At 34.2% G+C, this 15,862-nt stretch overlaps 1 protein-coding gene across 1 annotated transcript in view; it reads left to right on the top strand.

The window, feature by feature from the left end:
- Positions 1 to 15,862, top strand: part of LOC132708773 (uncharacterized) — a 54,903-nt gene that overhangs the window by 4,400 nt on the left and 34,641 nt on the right. The window contains exons 2-4 of the mRNA XM_060681335.1: positions 10,168 to 10,286; positions 14,451 to 14,698; positions 14,755 to 14,904. Of these exons, the coding sequence (XP_060537318.1) occupies positions 10,271 to 10,286; positions 14,451 to 14,698; positions 14,755 to 14,904 (414 nt within the window). The 5' untranslated portion in view covers positions 10,168 to 10,270. The remainder of the gene's footprint in view (positions 1 to 10,167; positions 10,287 to 14,450; positions 14,699 to 14,754; positions 14,905 to 15,862) is intronic.

Here is a 15,862-nt window from a genome sequence, read left to right as displayed (position 1 = left end):
TTATTAATGATGTGAAAAATCCGATTTGCGTTTTATTGACATCTCAGATCATACCTGGTAACGGTTCATTTAACAAATACGTTGAAATCCGGCCCAACGGTTATTATTGTTGTTGATTCGATTTCACATAATAAATTATGTCAAACTTCTCGAAATGGCTTTGATAATTTGAACGCGAGTTTTTGCATAACTTGTTTATTAATCAATTGCTTAATAGTTGATACATATTATAGTTTGTTTACACTTTTTGCTTGGTTAGAAGTTTGTTTACTTGTTCTTGTACAAAATTGACATTCAAAATTCATTACTAATGCAAATTATATCTTGTAGAAATCTATAGAATTGACATAAACAGAGTTCTTGTTTGTTTTTCTGTCGGTACGATGACCACGCGTAATTAACTTCGACGAGGTAATTCATCGAATCCTTACCAACAAATAATACATAGTAGGTATATGTTATATTCTTACAGATGTGATGTTACTATTACCTCTTATGTTTCGTTTCTCGAAAATGCCATTAATGTCGATTTAATAGAAATCTTAAACGGTGAAGAAAGTTGCGGTAACGATTCTTACTTCTGGGTATAGATTCTTCTCAAGTAAATAATTACGATTTTAATCAAACAAAAACCCAAATGCAAATAGCGTGCCGTGCGTGGGTAAATAAACGTTGAACTTAAATTTATTTTTGCCGATTATGCCGAGTACACTTGGCCTTCACATTTGACCAATATTTTATCGCGCTACGAACGATCTTTAAGGCGTCCGTGTAAACGAGTTTATTTTATGCAAGTAGATTTCGTTTTTAGCCATAAGAAGAAAGCCGCTACTAGCTGTTATCGAAAATTTATCAGGGAAATGTCTTTACCGCCATAGACCTACATACGCAAGAAAACAAAAACAATAGAATGCTATGTATTTTTGTCAACCAAACGCGGTAACGCACTCACACTACTCTCGAATGGTGGACAATATAATATTTTAAGTTTTTTTGATATCTTTTACAGATTCTGGAATGAAGTATCATCCTAAAATCAACACTCCACCGTGTACATAAAATACCAATATGGTAACAGAGAAAATATACTAGCACGTCATTATTTACAATGTTACTTTTAAAACCCAACATCGTTTACAGTTAGCATCGTCGGTCTAAACTAAACAATAAAAAACTAATCCAGTAGGAGTCTTTAATTGATTATGTTTGTTGTTCACGTCAATATTACGAAATACGTAGTTCAAATTGACCGAAAATGAAAGCATTCGATCCTCGTATCGTCGTTATTACCGAAGCCTCCATCCAGTCGAGGCGACGCGACTGCTTGACTTTAAATAATAGATTTTCTTTAAATAATAAATTGAATTTTAAACGTTGATGGACGGGCCGTAATATTTTATTATGTTTATAAATGACCTTTTCTGTGTGATTTCATTTTATGCTCTTGTCTTAGCTTTTGACGTTTGCTTCACGCGCTCACCGTGTAACAGAAAAATTCGACATGGGCACGATTATATACAGGGTGGTCAAAACAAAAAACTCAAAGGGGTTATTCCTTGTTTAAAGTAAACGGTAGTTTGTTATAGAAAAGTTGGGTCAAAAGATAGCCATTAGGGAGATATCACACTACAAATATGGAGGAAAAATAATGTATTTACTATTTATCTTAAAAACAATAAAATACCACGGAGGTATTACTATTATAAAAACACACTTTAGAAAGAGCGGGGAGATCGAATTAGAGTACCTCTATCTAAATATAAGGAAAACCCCATGCAGTGACTTAAAAACATATATATTTAGAAAAAAATTTCCTAATATTTACCGATTCAAAATAAAAACATACAACACACACAAAAAAATGTATTAGATACAAAACATCTGGCGGGCTGCCGTCATTGTTTAAGGCCTTGGTGATTGCTCTATTTGAAACTGCTCAGTTGGTTTGAATACAAAATAAGATTAATAAGACTAACTTCATTAAAAAATGATCACCTAATCATTTTATTGTACGATAATAAGAGTTCAAATTTAATAATGGTGAATTACACCAATGCAGATTTTTTTTAAATATATTTTGTTCGACATTTAGTGCTTTACATTTCATTTTTTTATTTCGAAACCGCAAGTTCTATGAAAAAATTGCAGGAGACTAAAAAGCTTCTAGTAAGCCCGCCTATTGACTACTTTTTCTTTTAAAAAGGTATAACCGCTTGAATTTTTTGCATTTGTCTCGATATTTTTTATTGTTAATAATTCATTTAGGCTGTTTCAAAAATAAATAGCCAGTGCTCTTTTTTTAGTTTAAAGGAAGAATATCTTTTTCAGTTAAAAAAAGTTAAATCCTCTACAACATTTTATTGGCAATAATTTTATGATCCAGCAAAAGTATTTGTTGGCTAAATATCGCGTGAATGATGAAATATTGTTGCTTTCTTCAAATAAGGCAACAAAAAGTACTGCCAAGTTTGCCTCGTGTGCCGTAAGCCAAGTCTTTTCCGTATAGCGTGACTATAGACACTACTGTCACCGAATACCGCCGAAATGTATGCTATAAATTGTTAATCTGGGAATTTTGTAACAGTATTCTAATGCCGTAAAGCTTTACCACGGAAACTGCTATTCGAATTCGCACGCAATCGTCCCCGATTATTTTTCATACGGCGTCAAACTCCTATATACGGCAAAAAGGAAATAGTCCGCGGTGTTTTTGACTTAACTGCACTAACAAAAAATTCGAGACGAAATTGCACAGTAGTGCAGTAAAGGTTGAGTTGAGAATTCCCTGGCCAAGGTTAACCACCGGTGTCTTGCTCTTGAGCTTACTGATTTGGATGCGCCTCGAAATGCAATCGCTAGCTCGTAAGTATCGAAAACTATATATCAATCCTTATCGATTGTTACGATCTATAATAGAATGAGATTTTTAAATAAACGCGCGCGGTGGTATAACCTCGTCTCTTTGCTTATTTTTATGCGTAATGTAATGTCTCAAAATTGTTCTATCGGTGCGATTACACATTTTCTGTATTTTTCAACGTTTATACATTCAAATGACTTAAGATCGAAACTTGAGCTCCCGGGGAATTGTTCTATACGGTACGATTTTTTAATTTTAAGATATATTACATCGTCATTGTTCGTGATTGTTTACCGGAAATGCATATTGCGTTGGATTTTATATTTTAACTTCATTGTTAGCAACTGTCTAACAATATTCCGGTAAACTCGCTACGTGCTGAACGTCATATTATTATGTCTAAAGCTTAAAGGTTTGGCCAAACGAAAGCATGAGACATAATTCCGGGTATTAAATGCGATGTCTTAACATTCAAAACAAAAAAATCCTAATCCAACCGAATTTTTATCTTATCGGGCTTTAAGTGTGCTTAAAAAACATTTGATGGTGTTGACAAACTGGTTGCTGAACTTTCTTCACCGTTGAACTGTTTCGTAATATGTTACAACTAAGGGCATGTCGAGAGTTGAATATTATTTTTATTTTAATTTAATGGGGAAGTACGCTGACATTGGCATTATTTATTATACATATGTTAGATGGGTTTATGGTCAATTTATATACTAATAGATACACGATAAGGGGGATATTATCCGTTCGTTTATTTAATTCCGATTAAGTTGAAGTTAAATTAAAGTACCGTGTTACACTTAATATAGATCGAAGAATGAAGATTCAATAGAAGCTGGAGTTAATTTAAGTAAATCAAACAAATTAATCTTAATTTGTTTCTTTTGGTAACGCAGCGCCACAGCTTCGCAATAATACCAATTAATCTTTGGGCATTATTGTTGAGCCACTTCTATTTAAACTTATTTATTAAATTAATAACGTTTAATGTGAGCCAACCCACTGATATACGTTTAAATCGCCTCGAGACTATTTAAATGGTTCGTTTCATAGGATATCAGAAATTCGATCTCGAGCTACAGAAATTTAGCTAAAAAATCATTTCACGTTTATAATAATGCGCGCCATTGCAACATGTCGTTGCAATGGCGCGAAAACTATACCCCGTAAAATGAAAAATCATCATTTGATATAAAAACCAAATTTTATTTCACGACTCAAGAAATATGTTTTGCTAAGTTTTGGGGGCGTTGTCAACTAACTATATTAACTTACCAAAACTAACCAAATTTTATTTCACCACTCAAAAAATACCTTTTGGTATGGGGACGTTGTTAACTAACTATATTAACTAACCAAAACTAACCAAATTTTATTTCACGACTCAAAAAATACCTTTTGGTATGGGGACGTTGTTAACTAACTATATTAACTAACCAAAACTAACCAAATTTTATTTCACGACTCAAAAAATACCTTTTGCTATGGGGACGTTGTTAACTAACTATATTAACTAACCAAAACTAACCAAATTTTATTTCACGACTCAAAAAATACCTTTTGGTATGGGGACGTTGTTAACTAACTATATTAACTAACCAAAATTAACCAAATTTTATTTCACGACTCAAAAAATACCTTTTGGTATGGGGACGTTGTTAACTAACTATATTAACTAACCAAAACTAACCAAATTTTATTTCACGACTCAAAAAATACCTTTTGCTATGGGGACGTTGTTAACTAACTATATTAACTAACCAAAACTAACCAAATTTTATTTCACGACTCAAAAAATACCTTTTGGTATGGGGACGTTGTTAACTAACTATATTAACTAACCAAAACTAACCAAATTTTATTTCACGACTCAAAAAATACCTTTTGCTATGGGGACGTTGTTAACTAACTATATTAACTAACCAAAACTAACCAAATTTTATTTCACGACTCAAAAAATACCTTTTGGTATGGGGACGTTGTTAACTAACTATATTAACTAACCAAAACTAACCAAATTTTATTTCACGACTCAAAAAATACCTTTTGCTATGGGGACGTTGTTAACTAACTATATTAACTAACCAAAATTAACCAAATTTTATTTCACGACTCAAAAAATACCTTTTGGTATGGGGACGTTGTTAACTAACTATATTAACTAACCAAAACTAACCAAATTTTATTTCACGACTCAAAAAATACCTTTTGCTATGGGGACGTTGTTAACTAACTATATTAACTAACCAAAACTAACCAAATTTTATTTCACGACTCAAAAAATACCTTTTGGTATGGGGACGTTGTTAACTAACTATATTAACTAACCAAAACTAACCAAATTTTATTTCACGACTCAAAAAATACCTTTTGCTATGGGGACGTTGTTAACTAACTATATTAACTAACCAAAACTAACCAAATTTTATTTCACGACTCAAAAAATACCTTTTGCTATGGGGACGTTGTTAACTAACTATATTAACTAACCAAAACTAACCAAATTTTATTTCACGACTCAAAAAATACCTTTTGGTATGGGGACGTTGTTAACTAACTATATTAACTAACCAAAACTAACCAAAACTAACTATATTAACTAACAAAAACTAACCAAATTTTATTTCACGACTCAAAAAATACCTTTTGATATGGGGACGTTGTTAACTAACTATATTAACTAACCAAAATTAACCAAATTTTATTTCACGACTCAAAAAATACCTTTTGGTATAAGGACGTTGTTAACTAACTATATTAACTAACCAAAACTAACCAAATTTTATTTCACGACTCAAAAAATACCTTTTGGTAAGTTTTGGGGGCGTTGTTAACTAATATAAATTTCAAGATTGCCGTTTACGACCGATAAATAAATATTGAACATCTAACGGTTTTACGTCGCTTTTGATTAAATAAAATCAAATATTTCTCTCTGGCCTGCCAAGTTTATTAAATCGTCGCGAGGTTATTTTCACGTAAAATTAACACAGTTTGCAGCCTCGCTATTTGTTATTTTCACCTTAAACGTCAATGTTGAAACGTATTATACAAAACAACCCGCGTTAACATATAAATGGACGATGAATCAGCAATGTTGTTCTCCTAATTTAGGAGTGCATTACACAGGGTAACCCATTATTTACTCCAAACATTTTATCCGTAAAAAAACCGTTTTAATGTTATTGATGGAAATATGAATGTCTCTTAAAATACTAATTTGGGTTAATTTCTGGTTCGATATTTGGGTTTATTTTTTTTTTTAATTACCGACTTGTGGTTGACCGATTTTTGAATAAGGTACTGCGCCGGCGCAACTATTTTCGACATTCTCCTCATCGACGGGCGCAGCACATCAGCAGGAGACGCTGTAGCACCACCATCGGAGAATTTTTACGGTCAAGCGATTTCATTGAATTTTACAGATGAGAAATCAGTGACTTTGGATCTGTTTTATCGTCCACCTGTCTAATGGATCATTGATATTTTACGTTTTTCTTAGGCTTTGGAAATAATAACGGGCTATAAAATTTGCCCCTTCCAAATTTAATCAAAAGTGAAAATCGCAATTGTAAGGAGAAGAACTTATCTAGCTATTTTTAAATGAATAAGCTAATATAACCTTGTAACGCGAATTACATCAGACTTTAACGTTATTTGCATTAATGTTATTACGTATATTTGTTTACTTTTCATACGCGAACAGTGACATACGTACGTATACCTACCGTTAAAAGCGATGTCCTTAATTAAAAGACGATTGCTGAAAAATTCCTAACTACGTTAAAACTAACCGAATGGAATATTGTGGATCAATAACTCGTTTGAATTGTTTCAATCGAAGGCTGATGTTAAATGCCCTGTCTGGTTCCTCCTAAATGCGTATATAAGACCATAACACGCAGTGTGACAACTTTCAGAATAACTTTACAATTACTTGCACCTAGATTGTCGTTAATTAAACGATTTTAACGGTTGAGCAAATCGATAGAATTATATAAATTCTTGATAACAATTGAATTGTTGCAGATTGTTATCGTGGGTTAAAGACTTTTCAATTTGGCTTGAAGAAGGGTCGAATAAGCTTGCATTTATTGCAGATAGGAAAGATTTCGCATCTCGCTTGCCGATGGTTACGCAATTTGAAGAATTGAATATTGAGACACTTTCATTGTTTATCCGCCGCATCTCCGTCTTTAATATAAAACACTTTGGCGAAAGTGCACTTCTCTTCAGTGCCTGCGCCCTGTGATTTTACAAACCGAATTACTGCATTGTGCATCGGTTTCTTTTTCTATTTCGTATATCTCAGAAGTTTTTGAGAACGATTGTTCGCGATTAAAACACTGAATTGTAGCACGAAACACCCATCGTAAATTAAAGCATTATAACCACTCATTACTGATAAAGTGATTGATTAATTACGTTCCGACGTTGAGAAATTATATTTACCTAAACATTGCCGCCAGTTAAAACGTCAAATTATAATTAGCCAGGCCTAATCGATTTTTCAATTTTATTCGAAGACTCCGCTGGTACGTGACAAAATTGCCATTTGCATATCAACAAATGGCAACACGAATTTGGATGCTATTGTGTGCTCGGTTTAACAGTAAGCTAATCGGGTCGATGATGGCCGGCCATATCTGGGATATTGGTATGGTCTGTTCATAGATATAAGAAAGTGACCAATTGCTTTTGAATGAGATTATCCAAGGGTGGTCATTAAAATACAATGCAACAAGATTATTACCTAAAGTTTCGGAATTTAAATTCAGGTAAAATTGTGGTCCGTAATAAAAAATAATTTTATACCTATCTGTGTTTAATATTCTTTGGTTTGGTATACTACTTAGTTTAAGTTTATTAGAATCATTCTTATTTGGTGTGTAATACAGCGTGTGTTGAATCGTGTGCGAATTATGCAAAATATGTGCGAGTCTAGTATATCTCAGGAGATGCTCCAGCCCAAATGTAGAAAACACTATTATATTGAGACTAAGGAAGTTATAAACAATGTTTATTTGACTCTTATTGAACGTGGTGCCAGCAAGCAAGCATCTTTAGAAGAAACGGCCACATTGACGAAAATTCCAACATCAACCGTATGGAAAATTGTGAATAATCCCATTTCAGCGAGGGAAAAAAGAAGCGATCCTGACATTTTCTCGAGTGTGGATGAAAGTGATCAAGATATAATACGGCGTAAAATTTACCAGTTATACGAGGAAAAAAGCGATACATTAGATATCGTAATTAGGAGGCTTGAAAAAGATGAAACCGGTGTTAAATGTGGCAGAACTACCTTATGGAAGTGTATTCAACACATGGATGGGCCCGCCCTTCCTCGGACCAGGGAGCTGCTTAGACTGACCGGAAGGGAGTGTAGAGCACTAACAGGGGCCTACACAGGGCATTGCAGGCTTAGGAGGCATCTTTGCTTGCTAGGCATTGGAGACGACCCGGAGTGTAGGTGGTGCATGGAAGGGGAGGAGACCCCGTATCATCTGCTCACCGAGTGCCCTGCCTTGACATGGGCAAGATTGGGAGTCTTTGGAACGGCCCTGATCGATCCGGACTCAGTGCACGGTATTGGGCTAAAGGAGTTGCTGACCTTCTACAGGAGGGGCGGCATTCTGGACGCCCTCTAGAGCGGCCTGGGGGCACAACGGGCCCATCTGGTGGCCTAAGTGCTTGGACATGAGTTTTGGATTAAAAAAAAATGATAAAAGACAAATTTTAATGGAATCTTTTAGAATTCGGAAATGGCGACTGGAATATCTAGAAAAAATTAGGATTTACAAAGAACAACAAAGGCCAATTATTTACTTGGATGAAACCTGGTTGGACGCTTACGATACCCCGGAAAAGGGTTGGGTTGACTCAACTGATAAGTGTAAAACAAACGCGCCATCAAAAAGAGGTAAAAGAATAACTATTTTGCATGCTGGCTCTAAAGATGGTTGAATTTGAAATGGACTTTGAGTTTCAGTCAAGCTCTGAAGAAGCCGACAGGATGACTGGCGAAACGTCAGCAATTTCGACTAAGCAAAAACCGACGCAGGAGGAATCCAGAAGTTTTGTAAAAAGTTCTACACTTGTATTTTCTTGTATCTTATATGTTGTTTCCTTTATAGTGTACATTGACGTTTTTGTGAGCAGGCAGGTTAAAAACTTCTTATTTATTGAATCCCCTAATCTGACACGCTATTTCGACGCCACATAATTGAACAATTGGTGAAAAGCTTTTTCGAATTTTTATATCCAAAATATCTTATAAAATGTGTATTTACTTAATTAAAGACCTCTATTATTATTATTCATCGTACAATGATCGTCCTGCTATCGGCTGGATAGAACGATCAATATATTTGTATTTATTAATCTTCTCGTTTCTTTTACACTTGAATCATCAGGAATGGATATATCAACTAGGAGTAACATTTTCTGATGGTACTGCCAGTTGTGATTGGGCAATCTCACGTGTAGTACTTTTCCGTCACCTGAATCCCAACATCTCGGTATATTCAAATACACCCACTTCTGCGAGTATACTCGTTTAGCACAAGTGTTGAACACCTAGCAATTATGTGACTTATATGTTCTTTTGGCCACGTTACACGTTCTACATCTTTTAACGAAATTTTCCTTAAGGACGTACTTCTGGTAGTATCTATTCTTCAGGACTTGATCTTGAGGTGCTATTATTAGATTTTCAGTTTCTCCCTTAAGGCCTGCACTACGCCACCAGCCCATACTTTTACCGATGTTACTTTTTAGGGGTACTTGGTAACTCAATAATGCCAAAACTATATGTTATGATGGGTACAACCAAGGTGTTTATTGCTGTTATCTTTTTTTTTACACTTTACTTTGTTTCAAATCTAGCGTATGCGTCGGTATTATTATGTATAATACATATTACATTGTTAATATATTTGTATGGCTCAGTCAGGTCTAAATTTCTTCTTTTTATTAATGTTATCATTATTTTTATTATTATTATTATTATTATTATTATTATTATTATTATTATTATTATTATTATTATTATTATTATTATTATTATTATATTTACTTATATATACTTATATATACTTTGAAACACACTGTACAATAGAAATTAATTCATCAGTTTTCATGATATAAAATTAAAAAAAGTCATTATGCTTTTTCGCTATAAAAATGCCCTATATAAATTGTTCATATGTATTTCCTAATCAATTTCCTAATCAAACAACAAGTATTGACGCCATTCTCACATTGTATAAGCGCCTCATTTTAATATTTTGTTACAGAAATTCAAAAATATTGGAATGGAACGCATCGTAAAAGTACTGAGGCTATAAATAAACGCAGCTTCGGAAGGAAGACGGTACTGCAGAGACTGCACCGATAATAATGCCAGTTGGGATAAGTACGTATTATATTAGTCCGTTACTAGTTAAAGTTTGACCCGCGTCGTTCTCGTCGTGTATGGGTACGATTCGCATATTTGCCGACGTCTGATATTATTTTTACATTTGAAAGCAGTTATTCCACAAAAGAAAATCTAAACTTAAATCCAATAGGTCGCATTTTTACGCAGCCATTTGCTTTAACCTTTAGTGGTAAAGTTGACGCTAAAAATATTACAAAAATGTGCACAACAAGAGTCCCCGGTTTGCGTTTAAACGGGAAAGCGTCACTGTCATAAAGGTCGCATCCAAAGTTCACGATCTTTATTGAGTAGGTACCTATCGGTCTTTTCAACTAACAATCGCTCGGGTATTGAATTTCAAGATCGGTTTAAGTTCCGACGTTGGGAAATAATCCAAAATTTACCGCCACTTTTATGGGCGTGGCATCGCTATCTTGCAAATTATATTAGCTATGTGTATGCAAGTTAATTGCGGTGTGCGTAGCCGTAGATTATCCGCAGATAATTAATTCGCATTCCATATGCGGCGTAATTTTAATTCAAAAGTAAGCCCGATGATAACAGCAGAAAGATTACGGAAGGCTGGTAACCGATCAGGGAAGCTGCGCTTAATATAGGGGAAGTGTCGGTGAGTCATACTATACACTGGTCTGGCATTCACCCTGAGCTTACATAAAATCTACTGGAATCAAAAATAAACGTAAATTTTGATAAACTATTATAGTGGTTCTGCCAAAATTCTCTAGACTTAATTATAACCGATTCCATAACCTCCAACGCATAAACGAACTGTCTTTTAATAGAAAATTTCCTGCAGAATGACTGCTAAGGGTGGACTGGACAAAGTTCATTGAAATTAGAGTAGATCGAAATCTAAATTGAGAAAACCATTCTGACACTTTATCAACAAAGCAACTTATTAACATATCTCAAGCCAAAATAGCATGTGCCTTGAAACCTTATTAGCTATGTTTTATATACGATTATACTTATGTTTTTGTTTTTTGAATTAGAAAGTAATTCTAATTCTAAACGTATCCAATATTTTCTCTTCATGGTTTCCAAGAAATTTAAACCTTAGACTTCCGCAAATATAAAAAGGTTGAAGATCAGCATTCCGGGCTCTCGACCGTTTCTGAGTATACGCGTGCACATAATGCATAAATCGTATGATCATTTACGAAATTAACCAGTTATTTGAACTCATGAGTACGCGCCAAAGGATAGTTGCAGCGCCGGGGTAAGTATCTGCCCAGAAATGAATCAGAACTCGCGAGATTTCAACGAACCATAACACAAAATATTACCATAACCTGAATGTGTGCGCGCGCGCCTTTTTAAAAATTCAGAAATAGATTTCGCAACATGAAATTATGTGACCTAAAAGTTCATTATATCTGAGTAATTCAAAATGGGTACTCTATAAATAATCCATTCCGGATAGAACGCGGCGATCCGGTTTTAAATTTAACTCGAACTGGCCGTTAAATTTTAAAATGTCCATTACAAACGGAACGCGCGGCGCATGAACAGGATAGGCGAAAATAATAATTGAATGGAAATAAACGGTGAAAACTTTGCGACCCGCCCCGCGACTTATAATAGATAATTAATAAATGGCTTATTAGGGTTATTAAACATCATCTGCCGTACACGTATGTAACACCATTGCTAATTTGTTTCACGACGATGTCGAGGCCTCGAAGTTAATCTATCCTGTAGTCATTTATTGACGCTTTTATTGACTTATTGATGAAGCTTTTTAATAATTCGATAACTTTTACTTTGAAAGTAATAACCATCGGGCATAAATTGTTACTACAAAAATGACCGGTTTTTTACCTCGTCGGCAGGATCCTTTGCAATCCTAAAAAAAATACTGGATCGACAAAGGGTGGAACAGAGGATAAATTCTTTAAAAAAATTAATAAAGTTTCTTAATTAATTACTGTGAACATGTGTGACCAATGATAGCATTAACGAGAGCGAATGGAAATTGTAAGGGTGAAAAATATTAGCTAGAATATTTGTAGTTTTATTTGGCAATAAAACGGGTGTCCCAGTAACGGCCGGTTATTATTTTATTATTATTATAGTTATTAACTGGTTATTCTTGGACAATTGATTAGTTTTGATTAGTGTACTATGCGTAATTATTAATGGAAGAATAAATGATAATAATAAATATTTGAAAACGGCATGTCAAAAAAAATTCCAAAAATGCAGCATTTAGTTTTCTTTGTTCATTTTTAGGTTAGGTGTTCACTGGGTGGTTGTGCCTTATTTGACTATCTAACAACATAAAAAAATATACGGTTGCATTTATTCTTTTTTCGGAAAATATTTTTTTCCGATTGTATCAGAAAAGCATACCTGGTGGTAAGGCACTCATAGCTTCAAATTTCTAGGACCAACAGTTTTCCTAACACAATGGACATTATTTTGTTAATTTTTTTCCCAATTATTTTCTTGATAAGATAATAAAATTTTATGCATTGTGGGTTTGCGTAATGTAATATAATATTAAACAGTAAATAATGTTATATGTGGTGGTAGTGGTTAGTTTTTTGCGATTTTTGCTTACTCCTTATAAATATTTAGTGAAGAACAATAACGTATTGCCTTAATCGGGAATCGCTAAACCTTGCTAAAGCGCGCGACTATTTCTTTCTGTCGTTCTCATTGGAATTCCTCGACAAACTATTTACCAGAAACCAAATATTTTTGTTTGTTTTGTAGTTATTAATAAAGTGCGCCAGGATGCGCTTGGAACTGAGATTAGACGCTTAACATTCTCGTTTCCACTAAAGTAAATTTAGGAACGTATTTCTTTTCGCTCTGGAGACATATTTATAGAATTTTTAATTTTAGTCCTCTAGCCTTTAGACGTTCACGAAATGTAAAAGTAAAGTAAAAAAAGTAAAAAAAAAGTGAAACATGTGGTGGTACTGGCTGTCCAGAAAAAAATCGTTTTTCTTTTGTTCTCTCTTTGAGACGCCACTGTACGATCCGTGATGTTTTGAAATTCCTTATACAATTTTCCTTACGTTCACTGTCACTCTTAGAAGCGTTCTGCCTATTTTCCGTAAATGGAATTATTTGTAGCAGCTTTCAAGAGTCCGCCATTTTGTTTTAATAGTATCTGGGTCAGATATTTTTTTTAACATACGAATTGTATACTGAAATGGTTAACAGCCTCCTTGATCTTACACGGTCACTCGTATAATCTTGATTGATTTGTCTCCTTTCTAGGATTTGACTTTATTTCTTCTAGTTATATGGAAAGAATCTTGTTTTCGTCCGAATTCGTTTCCTAGTTTATCGCTTTGCAACCTATTAAGACGACGCCATAAATGCAATCATTGTAGATCGATATAGTTAGCGTTTTCGCTCCAATGTAACCATCATCTTTAAGTATCCCTCCGATTTATTGAAAAATTACAATAGCTCATACAAATGCGATGCCTGCTTAGAGTAAAATAAAATGACTTCCTGTATACGTTGTGCGAATAAATCGTTAAATCATTACTTTCCATTTTAAATACACCCGAAAACTAAGCGAATTTTTAAACAATTAACTGAGAACGAACGTTTAACCCGAAGCTGGAGGCTGTGTCGTGCCTAAAATACTTTCTTTAATAAAAGTAAATCATTTTTAAGTGGCAAATTCATAATCAAATGGGAGAATTAAATTATCTTTAAGGCAATTTCACTCGAGCCGACGTGATAATGCAAAGTAATCAAGAAAAAAAATCCTAAACTGAATTTAATAACAATGTAACGTAATTCTTTGAAATGGCACAAATTAAGAATAGTTTTTGTTGACCTTTGCGGGACTCCAGAACAATTTCTCGACAGTTAAAAGCACTGCTTCGAAAAACATTGATGTTTTATAAGCCTCATTCTGAATACATGGCATATTACTACGTATATGGGTTTATAATTAACTGTCTCCATTTTTGGCCGTACCTAATAACGAGGGAATATTACCATTAGAACAGTTATCACAGTATCAAGGTTATTAATAAAGCTGCATAAAATTATTACAGCATTTATAAATTGAGGCGGATGATTTAAGCAAACCTAATTATTTCCTAGGGAATCGTAGTAATATGAAAAAATTAATTCTTACTAGTGAAAGTAAGAATGAAATTTTTTTAGGTTTCGAAAATTCGTGTCTCAAGAACAGTTTTTCTCTGTCGTCACTGCAAGGGCCAAACGAAACCACCCCCGAAAAACAGGCAGTAAAACCGAGGCCATACAATAGTTTGACGAAAAACAGAGTCAAAGCGACAGCTGTTAGAAGATCATGGGGCAGTACCGCAAGCGACCACCGAGAAGAATTTTGGTCCGTGTTACAGGCCAATTACAACTATATAATGGATAATCAGCTTATCGATAAGTGTCAGGTGAGTGGTTTTCGGTCTTTGCGTAAATCAACAAAACGTTCACACGCTTGTTTCAGGAAGTAAACGGTGATCTCTCGTTACACACTGATACTTGGACGCTGAAAGAATTCTATGCCCAGTTCTCTGAACTCTATTCTTGGTTAAATAGCGTTCAAGAGACGATTTATGGAAAAGAGGAAAATATTACCGATAAAGCTCTAAGAGCTGTAAGTAGCTGAATTATATTTGTGTGTGATTGAGTATATATTCCCATATTTGTGGTTATGTGCATAATCAAAAAACAAAACAAAGCAAAAGTGTTTTCTATGCTTTAAGAATAGTTTAAGACCAGCAAATTTTCCTTTGTACGAGACAAAACTAAAAATTTCATTAAATAATTAATTTTTAATGATAATATGATATGCCAATGACTTACGGCAGTTACCTTGACCAGTTTTGCCCACTGCGGTATAAATTTGTTTGAATTATTAGTAAATATAATAAAAATAATAAAGGAACCCGTAAGTTGGAAGTTTTTGCAAGTCTGAATAACTAATATCTTGCTGTGCTTCTATCCCCGACAATCGTAGCCACGAAACATCCCCCTTACGAAAGAAATTGCAATGTTGGCCAAGAACACTGAAAAAAGCGCCATCTATTAGCTGACCGCTTAAGTTTGACAAAGAATCCAGCCGCTAGCAGCAGAGCGGGATCTTCATATTAATTCTGTAATAGAGGGCTCCAGGCGGCAATACCTTGAATCACTTATTTTACCTTTAGTTTTATACGGAATTGGCGAACTTTTGGTAACAAGTATGATTAATATCTATTAACTTGCATACAAAAAAAAGAAATCGGACATTTAACGGAGATTATCAGAATTAAAACACTTTAACACAAAAATACTTTTATGAAAAAGAGCTATTTGTTTAATCAATATAGTTTTACTCTATTACTTTTATTTCAAAACAAGCATAATTACAAAAACTATCCCGATATCTGCCATTTACGTGAATATCGTAACGGGAAGTAATTAGCTGTGCTGATAACGGAATGACGCATCTTGGACCACGGACTACACACTTTTACAGATTTAAAGCCGCTTCGCATATACGCTCTCGTATACTTAAAGTCTTCGTGTTTTATTACGTAGCAGTTCTTATTTGCGCGGCGCATCACTTTACT

Source organism: Cylas formicarius, unplaced genomic scaffold (genome assembly GCF_029955315.1).
Source record: "Cylas formicarius isolate icCylForm1 unplaced genomic scaffold, icCylForm1.1 PGA_scaffold_12__32_contigs__length_19106922, whole genome shotgun sequence".
NCBI classification, from domain to species: domain Eukaryota; kingdom Metazoa; phylum Arthropoda; class Insecta; order Coleoptera; family Brentidae; genus Cylas; species Cylas formicarius.
Note: the sequence above shows the minus strand (reverse complement) of the source record. Positions and strands in the feature narration are given on the sequence as shown.